Source organism: Helianthus annuus, chromosome 11 (genome assembly GCF_002127325.2).
Source record: "Helianthus annuus cultivar XRQ/B chromosome 11, HanXRQr2.0-SUNRISE, whole genome shotgun sequence".
In the NCBI taxonomy this organism is placed as follows: domain Eukaryota; kingdom Viridiplantae; phylum Streptophyta; class Magnoliopsida; order Asterales; family Asteraceae; genus Helianthus; species Helianthus annuus.
Window position 1 is genome coordinate 1,091,637 of NC_035443.2, and position 12,280 is coordinate 1,103,916.

General features: G+C 43.3%; 1 protein-coding gene across 1 annotated transcript; it reads left to right on the forward strand.

Moving 5' to 3' along the window:
• The first annotated feature begins 9,402 nt into the window (after positions 1 to 9,402).
• On the forward strand, positions 9,403 to 11,173 carry LOC110889074 (protein ASPARTIC PROTEASE IN GUARD CELL 2). Its single transcript, XM_022136572.2, has one exon. It carries the CDS (start codon positions 9,410 to 9,412, stop codon positions 10,880 to 10,882), a length of 1,473 nt encoding a protein of 490 aa, XP_021992264.1. The 5' UTR covers positions 9,403 to 9,409; the 3' UTR covers positions 10,883 to 11,173.
• The last annotated feature ends 1,107 nt before the right edge of the window (positions 11,174 to 12,280 follow it).

Genomic DNA, 12,280 nt, shown 5'->3' on the forward strand with positions numbered 1-12,280 from the left:
ATGGCCAAAGAAGACGAAGAAAAAACAGCCTTTCACACCGACGTTGGCATCTTTTGTTACACCAAAATGCCTTTTGGGCTACGGAATGCGGGAGCCACCTACCAGCGCCTTATGGATAAGGTTTTCGAAACACAGATCGGGCGAAACTTGGAAGTCTACGTAGACGACCTGGTCATAAAAAGCAGCGAAGAGAAACAAATGTTGGCAGACATAGAAGAAACTTTCCAGCGGCTCAGAAAGTATAACATAAAGTTAAACCCAAAAAAGTGCTCTTTTGGGGTTGAAGAGGGAAAATTTCTGGGGGTAGTAGTTACCCGCGACGGCTTTAAAGCCAACCCAGAAAAAATAATCGCCATATCGCGGATGCCATCCCCCCGAACGCTGAAGGAAGCTCAAGCCCTAAATGGACGACTGGTAGCAATCAACAGGTTCCTTGCAAGGCATGCTGAAAAATCACTGCCGTTTATAAAAACGCTGAAAGATTGCCTCGACAAAAAGAATTTTAAATGGACGGCAGAAGCGGAACGAGCTTTGCAGGAAATGAAGCGGTTCATAGAAAAGCTACCCACGTTAACCGCGCCCAGACACGGCGAAGTGCTAAAAATGTATCTGGCGGCGGCCCACACAGCGGTAAGCGCGGTGCTCATGGTTGAACGAGAAGGGAAACAAACGCCCATATACTACATAAGTCGGGTGTTGGCGGGGCCTGAATCGCGCTACCCTACGCTGGAAAAGCTGGTATTAGCATTAGTACACGCCACCAGGCGATTAAGAAGATACTTCCAGGCACACCGCGTACAGATCTTAACTAATTACCCGCTACAGCAGATCCTGCACAAACCGGAGGTCTCGGGTCGGTTGGCTAAATGGGCTATCGAGCTGGGAGCCCTGGATATCGAATATCAGAAACGCACAGCAGTCAAGGGACAAGTTATCGCCGATTTCTTAGCCGAAATACCAGAAGGAGAGGTAGTCACGGACCCGGTTGTCCAAGACATACCAGAAACGAGCACAGCGAGGCAGACTTGGAAGTTGTACACAGATGGATCGTCTAGTGGTAAAGGGTCTGGGGCAGGCCTAATGCTGATAAGTCCAGACCAAATCAGGCTTATGTACGCCTTGCGTTTTAACTTCGAGTGCTCTAACAACGAGGCGGAATACGAGGCGCTACTGGCAGGGTTGCGAATGGCAAAATCCATGGGGGCAGTCAGGGTAGACGCATACGTCGACTCGCTGCTGGTCAACAATCAAGTCAACGAAACATATGAAGCAAAAGACGAGGCAATGGCGAAATATCTGGCAAAAACCAAAGAGCTCATGAACTCTTTCGATAAAGTCACGCTTAACCACGTGCACAGAGGGAAGAATCAGATAGCAGACGCCTTAAGCAAACTCGCCACCTCCGGCATGGAAAGGGAAGTCAAAGTTGAGACATTACAGACACCTTCAATTGAACCGCGTAGCGTCTCCGCTGTCACAATGGAAGAACCCTGTTGGTATACCCCGATCCTACTTTTTCTCAAAACCGGCGAACTGCCTCCCGCCAAGGGCGAGGCACGAAAGATTCAAACGAAAGCACTGCAATACGAAGTCAGCGATGGTGTCCTATATCGAAAATCTTACCTGGGTCCGCTGCTACGATGCGTCTCCCCGGTAGAAGCGAAATACCTCATCAGTGAAATACATGAGGGTATATGCGGTATACACGCGGGTCCTCGAGCAGTGGTCGCTAAAATTCATAGCGCGGGGTATTACTGGCCCGGGATGCATGAAGACGCCGTCAGAGAATTGCGAAGATGCCTCAGCTGTCAGAAATTCGCCCCTCAAACAATTCGGCCCAAAAATAGTCTAGTACCGGTGACATCGGCTTGGCCTTTTCAGAAATGGGCTGTAGATATAGTGGGACCTTTCCCGCCTGCTCCCGGGAAATTAAAATACTTAATTGTGGCGGTGGACTACTTTACCAAATGGGTGGAAGCAAAGCCTTTGGCTAAGATAACGGCAGAAAACGCCAAAAAGTTTCTCTGGGAACACATCGTATGCAGGTTTGGCCTACCGCTCTACCTGGTAAGTGATAATGGGACGCAGTTCACGGATAGAATTTTCCAAGAATGGTGCGCCGATCTTCACATTCAGCAGATCTTCACGTCGGTAGCACACCCACAGGGTAATGGGCAGGTGGAGCGGACGAACAGAAGCTTGCTTGAAGGTATCAAAAAACGGCTGGGACACGAGGGAAGCTCGTGGGTGGAGGAGTTGCCACATGTCCTATGGGCGCATCGAACAATGCCCAAGACCAGCAACAATGAAACACCATTTAGCCTCACCTATGGAATGGAGGCTATGATACCTGCTGAGGTAGGGTTACCGTCGTTACGCCGTCTCGAGGTAAAAGACAACAATGACCAATCGCTGAGAGAGGGCCTAGATTTGTTGGAAGAGAGGCGTGAGGCGGCCGCCATTAGCGAGGCACGCTACAAAAAAGCTCTGGAAAAGTATTACAACAAGCGGGTGTCTAAACTAAGTTTCAAGGTGGGCGATTACGTCATGCGCGACAACGAAGCAAGTCGAGCGGAACCAGCGGGAAAACTAGGCCCCAACTGGGAAGGTCCCTATGTCATCCAGGAAGACTTGGGCAAAGGAGCCTATCGCCTGTCCCGACTAGATGGCACGCCAGTCCCGCGCAGTTGGAACATCGCACAGCTGAAGAAATGCTATTTGTAATGCCTTGCTCCTAACAGCAAGAGTTAATCACCTTCTCCAGTTTGCATTTGTAACCCTTTAAGGGATTTTCTACTTTTTTTTTCTTTTTGCTTAATGCAAGTTCAATAAGATTACAAGTTCATCTACTACAAAAGTTACCATCGCACAATGAATGCATTAACTGGTAAAAACACAAACGAAACCCTTAAACACGAAACATTTTCCATTATAAGTCATAGGGTAACCACTACAAGCGCTTATGGCGGGTATCTTGGTAATAGATGCATAAACCGCCCCAAAAATAGATAGGCATTGTTACATATACATAACCTATCTCAAAAAATCACAAACCAAGTACTTGTCCCTGTTTTTACAAAAACCAAACATAAGGGAACCAAAATAAAGAACATGTTCACAAACACCCATTAAGAAAGATGGGGTGCCATTACCACTGCAGGGGTAGGCACCCCCACATCATCACCATCACTGTCGTCCACCACCACCACCGGGTTGGCAGATGAACAACCAACCATCTGGGGTTCCAAACCAGTGCCATCCACCTGCTGCCTCCTCCGACTGCCGGACTGACGTTGGTAAGTCAGACGGTATCGTCGCTCAGGATCCACCGGAATCAAGCCAGTAAGTATGTCAGCTGATAGTTGTACCCCGGGATCCTCCGGTGGAGGATCCGGAACAACGAGACTTTGACAGGCTCGGTTTGCACGAACCGGAGCAGCATTTGGGATAGGTCTCCGGGCCCTAAGCATTGATCTCGTCACCGGTTGCTGTAGCATCAACAGGCCATCGGCAGCATCAAGCACCCGAAAAATTTCGGACAATCTTTGCCTGTACCGTTTTCTTTCCATTGCAAAAACATAACCAAAAGTGGAAACGAAGGGTAAATTTATAGTAGCAGTTAAAAAAGTTTTGACAGTGATGACATCAGATATATTAATTAGAAGTAATCATCACAAGCTACAAAGTCATACTTTACAAGCCGGCGGTGTCAGTAATCATAACATTTGCATTAATGTAGCTGTCAAATCAAAACAGAAAATGGGCACTAAACCCAATTCAAACAGTGTTAACAAGAGTACGGAATAAGCAACAACATGAATAAAGGAACAGTCAGTCTTCTTCAGATTCATCCGCAGGGTCCAGCATCAGACGAAGAGACTCTATGCCATCCTCATTCACCTTATCCATCAGATCGCCATAACACGGTAAAGGTTCGGTATACGCCGCCTCAAGAGCACTCGCCATATCGGCCTGCAATTTACTTTTGGTAACCTGGAAATCCGGCGACACTCTCTCCACCTGTTGACAATCCATGTAGCCTTTAAGTACTCCATCATGATGCCCGGATTGGTAGGCCGCGGCGGACAGGCGATCAATCAGGCCGGTAAAATGAGATGACTCACGCAGGTATTCGAACGCCCCCACTAGCCCGTTAGTTATCAACCAATTCCTGTCTCCCCGCAATGCCGCCAGTTGACTGGTCAGATCGTCAACCTCTGCATGAGACTGCACCAGCGCATTCTCCACTTCTTTTAATTTGGAAGACGACGAAGCGGCAAGCTTGTTGTTTTGAGTAACAAGGGAGTCACAATGATCCTGCATCTCTTTGAATTTTGCTTCACGCTCCTCTAGCTCTCCTTGCATCAGTTGGATCTTGGTGTGGCAAGCTTCAACTTCAGCTGTCAAATCTTGATACCGCTCCTGCACCTGGGACACAAAATCAGTGTCAACACGAAATTTTTCCAATTGGGCTGATAACTCGTGTCTCACCTTCTGAGCTTCCGCCACAGCCTTGCGTTCCAACTCCTCTTGTACATCTTTCGCCTTAGCCAGAACCCGATCTTTTTCCGCCATATCGCGGGCCCATAAGATCCTCTCCTCGGCAAGATGCTCAGTTACCCTTCGCAAATCTTCCGCGGCCTTATTCTTCTCTGACAAAAATCGGGCCTCTTTCAATCCAGCGGTCTGCAGTTGACTTTCGAGGCGATGCTTGTCATCCCTCAGTTCTTGGATAATGGCTCGGGCCTCGTGAAGTTGGGTGTTATCCCGCACCCACCGGCGCCGTATCTCCACCAACCGGCGAGGTAGGGTCACAGAGTCTGATATAGACGAATTCATCAAATCTTCATTGTTTAATCCCTCAACATACGCCGCCTCGGCGGGGGGATACGCCTTCTCAACCCAATGTTGGACAACTGGAGGAAAGATAAGTCGGGAAGATTCAGCAATCTTCCATTGAGGCTGGTAACGTTTATCCTGGGCATGAGGATCCCAACAAACGGTAGGTATAAACAAATCATCAATCAAGCGAGCACCATCGTCAGCAATGCCGCTGCTCGACGCACGATTATCACCTCCACCCACGCTAGTTGCCTCATGCGCGGTCGACGCGGCAGCAGCATTGGTGTCAAAACCAGCAAACATGTCCTTAGGCGATTCAGGAAGGGCTGTGTCAAAACCACCCGACCGAAGCGAGGGCAGCGGCTCGGAAGTTACGGCTATGGATACCGTAGAACTAGGAATGGGCATGACGCAGCTCACAGCGGGAGCGAATGACGCTGAAACTTGTGGACCCGTAGGCATGCTGGCACTACCAATACATGACGCCGCCACAGTTGAAACAACAGTGGATGTCACAACCCCGGATGATATTCCCGCAAAGGTACCTGCACCACAAGACCAGATGGACGCTATCAGCAGGGACACTAGTATGTCATATGGTTACTTAAAATGAAATACCTGGTGAAATTGCACATGCGGCTTGCACCGCCTGAAACGCGCTCAGCGTAGGTGCCACAAAGATTTTCCTCTTTTTCGAAGCACGGCCAGGACTGGTTAGGTCGGAAGCTAAGGAAACTTCACGACTCGCGTGGGGCGTCTCTTCCATCACGGGCACGCTGACAGTAGTTGCTGCAGGTTTTTTCCCAGACAGCTTTAGCCGGATAGGTTTCTTCTCTGATGATGCTGAAACAGCGGCCGCCATACCCGACAAGGGAGCGATATACTCCAAGGGATCCGTTGGCATCGCCGGTAGAAGAAATTGCTCCAGATGAACTTTCAACACATCTGGTTCCCCTTCATCAAGTCTCCGGTCGTTGGGTTTCAACGCAAGGTGACGTGGTGGATCAATAAAGTCAAACATCCCCCACTCCCCTGCGCAAAATAGGTGATTTAATAAATACCGGATTTAAAAATATGTTAACCAGGTGTGGTGATGTAAACATACCTCCATCTTCCCGTTGGAATGAAGGATAACGCTTTATATCCGGCCATAATAGGCTCATACCGGCCATCACTAGCGCCCCTTCTGGAATAATAGTGCACTCAAAGGGGCGGCCACACAATTTCACATACAGCGCATTTGACGCGTACGAATCTGCAGGGGGAGCATCATCCTTCACTTTATCCTTCGGTCCTTTATCTTGCCAATGCATTTCCCCGGGAATAGCACTGGCATCCAGATAGAAGAATTTTTTCTTCCAATCCTTGTCTCTAGAACTCGTAGGGATCTCCCTCAGACACGATACCTCTGTATCCCGCCGATCAAAGGTAAAGAAAGGGGATTTCCACACAAGTACGAAGAAAGCCCTAAAGACAACCAGTTCCGGGATGTGACCAAGAGCTACACAGGCATACTCGAATTGTCGAAGTTTCACAAGGCCAAGAGGATGTATTTGAGAAATGTGGATGCGGTAGAAATCAAGCACCAATTTCAAAAATTTGGTGATGGGTAATCGGAAGTTGCAAAACTTGAAAAAATCACTAAACAAAGTGATTTTACCTGCTTTCAGGGGAAAGGCGGTGTCGGTTTTTGACGGCAACACAGGATTCCATTCAGCCCTAGTGCCATAATCATGGACCAAATTGTTGAAAGACATCACGCCCCATTTGCACAGTAGTACGTCCGTGGAGGCGGCGGAAGAGGATTCGATCGTTTTTGAAGCCATTGACTAGAGAAGATGATGACAGAGTAATTTGGGGGTGATTTCTTGAACCTCCGTTTAAGGCATCGTCCTTTATAAGATACGAAAACTTTTCAAATTCAAAAATGTGTACGAATCGACGCACGTGTCAACCACGGGAAAAGACAGCTGTCATTGACAAGATGACCCAACTGTCACATCCACTATTTTCGCCGTCATTTCCAAAGGTCGTCATACAAATCATTACGAGTTTACCCTTTTTCTTTTTCTCTTTAGTCCGACCTAATGGACTTCCTCCATGAGCTCGGACTGGGGGGACATGACGAGGTGTGACCCGTGTCGATCACCCGACCCGGTTACAACCTTTTATATTTACATAAATACCAAGAATTATTCTAGAACCTTCCATATCTATAAGGAAGGTGCATAACTAAATCTCCCACTTTTCGGGAAGATCGTGTAAATCTCCACCTTATCGGAGCACGTCCTAAAATAAGGGAAACCCTAATGGAGAACCTATAAATATAGACAAATACGTAAGGTATGATCATCTAATTTCCCATACACTTTTCCTTTCACATACTTCTCCCAAAAACGAATACTTATTCTCACGCCGGAGGGTGGTTACAGGAATAACCCCATTCCTGTAACGAGTCCTAACGGTGTTTCTGTTTTGCAGCCACACGTTCGAGTCATTAATCGTTGAAGCTTTCGGAGTTGTTAAGGTCAGTGTTTCTTCAATACTTTTATCCTCAATCATGCTTTCATATATCTGATCATCAATTCGAAATACTTTTCCGCTATTGTGTATGCATGCATTAGAAAATTTGCGGTTAAACTAGCTAAGTGAGTAATTAATAAACTGGATCATCTTTGTTTTAAAAATGATCATATTCGATCATCTAGACTTCAAAACCAAATGAATTGAGCACTGTAACACGAGTAAATACTAAATACATTTATATACTATTAATTTTTAACATTATGGTATATTAGAAGTTGTACTCTAAGCATATATTCTTGGACATTGGTTTTATTTTTAACATTATGGTGCATTAGAAGTTGTACTCTAAGCATATATTCTTGGACATTGGTTTTTTTTTACAAAACAACTAGCTGGTGTGGGTTATTGTTTTGGGTCAACTCTCTTTAATTGTACGGATACCCATTATCCCCGCTTTTTGGTACCGGTATCGGAACGGTACCGGTATTTACAGGTAAAACACCGGTACTGGTACCGAACCGGTATATTCGGTACCGGTACCCATTTTTCCCGTTTTTCGGTACCGATTCAATACTAAATATGTACCGTGCTCATCCCTAATCAACATCAAGTATTTGTATTTCCCTCCACAAGACATTTGGAAACACAATGTGATCGTTTGGATATCTAAGTTGATACAAAGGTGTGTGGTTAATCCTTAGGTTTGTGGTTTTAAAACGCAACGAACGGGTCGATAGAGAAGTATAAATAGATTCATTGCCCTAGCTGTATAAAGTAGATTCTTTGTGTCCTAATTTGTAAGAACCTAACCGCAACGCGGCGGATCTTACATCTAGTTAACTTATAATTTCAAACTAATGAAAAGGTAAATATGAATTATTATATTGGCACTCATACCACAGGATATTATATATTCAAAACGTTAGAATTTAAACTAGTTTTTTTTTCTTTTGAAATAAAGAATAGATATATTTAGTGCCTAATTTGATTTAATTCTGTGCCACCATGCTTGAAAGCAACATGTAGTGGATTAGTTGATACATGCATGCTTCTTCAAAAGTTTAATTAAATTTATCACAAAAAGAAATAAATTAAATAATACACAACAAATAACAATACTCTTTTGGTAAAATTATTGATTAAATAGTGAAAAGGGGTATATCTTAATTAATTTATATATTTTCTATGGTTTTTTTTTTCTTTCCAAAAGGTCACACGTTGCATAATAATAATAATAATAATAATAATAATAATAATAATAATAATAATAATAATAATAATAATAATAATAATAATAATTGTTATGACTTACATACGTTTTTTTTTCTAAAGTTAAAGTTAAAGTAATACTACTAGAATGGCAACAAAGACAGATATCGTTAGACTATGGGGTAGGGGGACGATGGTTTGGATGAAAACATATACTAAAATTTATTGAAATCTGGTAACGTCAATTTATATAAAAACGTAACAAAAATCGACAACTAAAAAACCAAAGACTACAAAATCTTATAAAATACTTAGTCAGAGGTGCACAAACCGAGTTTTTTTTAACCGGTTCAGTTGCAGACTTCCAGTCAATAACTAGGTATTGGTTGGAACCGGTTTTTGAGAGGGTAGATATCAGTTCGGTTTCGGTTTCTAGTTTTTACAGGTTTTGACTGGTTCAAGTAGGGTATTATAACCGGGTTGGAACTGGTTTCTAACCATAGAATATGGAACCAATAAATAGTTCCCCCATGACCGGTTCCTAACAATACCTGGTAGGTTTTTGTTCTCTATACTTAGTATTCAATAATTTTGCTAGTGTTATATAAGTATACATGCTTTAAGTCATACTGTAAATGCTAAATGCTATCGACCAAGGACGTACATTCGACCCGTTTATATAATATATATTATATTATATATTTTATAGTTACACTATCTTAGTCATGTATTAATTAATTAATTAATTATTATATATTATTAGTTAAAAGGCTCTTTATATACACCATGAGACACTCCCATTTCTACAACCTATTGAAACAAAAGCAATACCATGATGACAACAGGCATACTGATCACGGTGGTGGCTATGCTATTGTTTCCACCACTCGCCACCCTAACCGCCACCGCAGCATCATCGTTGTCACATCCATCTCACCACATCCTTGACGTCCAAGAAATCTTACACACCACAACATCATCCCACGTACCCCAAACACAACTTTTTGATCATGAAATATCAGAATCCGATGACAGCAAACGGTGGAAGCTTAACCTTGTCCACCGTGACAAGCTGTCGGAGCACCATGGCGATCATAGGCGGCGGGTGGAAGCGCGGTTGAAGAGGGATGTGAAAAGGGTGGCGTTTTTGAATAGTCGGATTGGTAATGGTAGTTACACTGCCGGTGGTGGTGGAGGAGGGCGGTTCGAGGTGGAGGATTTCGGGTCGGAGGTGGTTTCCGGCATGCAACAGGGAAGTGGAGAGTATTTTGTGAGGATAGGGGTTGGAAGTCCGGCCCAGAGTCAATACATGGTGGTTGACTCCGGTAGCGATGTTGTTTGGGTGCAATGCTTGCCATGCAAGCAATGTTATCAACAGTCGGACCCACTTTTTGACCCGGCTAACTCGGCTTCTTTTACCGCCGTGTCATGTGGGTCTGCTGTTTGTGAACATGCAGAGACTGCAGTTGGGTGTCGTGGCCACGGTGGTGGTCGGTGGTGTGGGTATGAGGTTTCGTATGGTGACGGGTCCTACACGAAGGGAACGTTGGCACTCGAGACCCTCACCTTCGGCAATACCTTCATTCAAAAGGTTGCCATCGGTTGTGGTCATAGAAACCAAGGGTTGTTTATAGGAGCCGCTGGATTACTTGGCATCGGCGGTGGCTCAATGTCGTTAGTGAGTCAACTTGGTGGCGCATCCGATGGTGCGTTTAGCTATTGTCTTGTTAGTAGGGGAACAGGCTCCCCTGGCTCGTTGGAATTCGGGAGAGAATCTCTCCCGACAGATAGTGCAGTTTGGGTCCCACTACTAAGAAACTCGAGAGTCCCTACTTTTTATTATGTAGGGCTTTCAGGTCTTGGTGTGGGAGGGGTTCAGGTGAGCATACCAGAACCCATTTTTCAATTGAGCGACATGGGCCATGGGGGAGTTGTTATGGACACGGGGACAGCCGTCACGAGACTTCCAACCGCTGCCTATACCACTTTTCGTGACGCTTTTATCTCGCAAACCACCAACCTACCTCGTGCTCCCCCGGTTAGCATGTTTGATACGTGTTACGACCTAAACGGGTTTGTCACGGTTCAAGTACCCACCGTATCATTCTACTTCACCGGTGGACCCGTTTTAACGCTTCCGGCTAGGAATTATTTAATTCCAGTGAACGACGTGGGAACATTTTGTTTCGCCTTTGCCCCAACTTCATCGGGGCTATCCATAATTGGAAATATCCAACAAGAAGGCATTCAAATTTCTTTTGATTCCACAAACGGGCGAATGGGATTTGGGCCGAATGTTTGTTGACTAAAATGACATATTTTGCAATCAACAACTATGTACTACGTGGCCATGTGTCACAAAATACCTACATTTGTGACAATACACTTAGATTGTCACAAATGATTGTGTAGTCGGTATATAGTAGTAGTTAATGGTATTTGCGTACGGATGAATAGTAGTCGAGTTTGTGCTTATTGTATCATGGTAGCTTTATTTCCTTACGACGAATCTCTATCATCTTGATGAATTCGTCAATTATTGTATGTATAAAGTAATGGTTTTATTTTACGATTACACGATGCGATCTTTTCCCTAGTGATTGATTGCATATAATTCAATTAAGATTAGTAATATATTTTATCTTTCAAATCTTAGAACGTAGGTCTCAGGAAGAATCTTGAAAAAAAAATAGTTTAAAATTAATTTATTAATATAAAGTAGAATAGGTTTAATCTTGGTAAAACATAGTTTAAATTAATTTATTGATGTAAGCTAGAATATAAGTATCATTTAAAATATATATATATATATATATATATATATATATATATATATATATATATATATATATAAACTTAAAGATATAATGGATTAATGTTTGTATTTGGAGAATGGGAGTCCAAACTCCACACATATGTTTGCTTGCAGCCCAAAAAGAATGAAATGGAGACCCAAGTTTGAGTTTTCAAGTACCGGATGATGTGGCCCATTTACCGGATGATGTGGCCCACAATAAAAGCCTGGCCCAGGCGTATGCATAGATTTATAAAATTTACAGAGATATGAAAATCATTTTGAATTGATGCTATTGTTTTATCCTTGTTTGATATTTGTTTACCACTTGGCTTAGTTACACGGATGATCCATATGCTAAATGAGTAAAGTTATATTAAACTCACGAATAACACATTTCCTACACAGAGGAGGTTTTTGCTCCCCGAATGTGGAAGTCAAAGGCGACGAAGATGAATAGTTGTCCAAAATGTGACAGTTTGGGCAAAAAACAAAGGTCGTAGATCGGAAAAGTCTAAAGGAGTGACATTGAAGGTTTCTTTTCATAGGTTAAAAAGATACGTGGGGATTAGACATTTAATTGTTTTGACTTTCTTTAAGTTTTTAGTTTTGTATTTTTTTTTTATTCTTTGTTTTTAATAAGAAAGGTAAAACAGTAATTTAACTTTGAATTAAAAGACTTTTTTTATGTCGTTTCATATAAAAATGAGCTACTCGCAAGTGAAAGACCAAAAGAAACTTGAGATAAAAACCGCAATCTTACTTTCCCGCATTGACTATCTAGTGTAACTAATTAAGATTTCAAAATTTTACATAGATTTGACTAAAATTTACCTAAAGGGATAAATAAAGTTTAAAAGCTAGTGGAAACCGGAAAGTGTAACGGTTAAAGAGATGTCTTTGCAAACA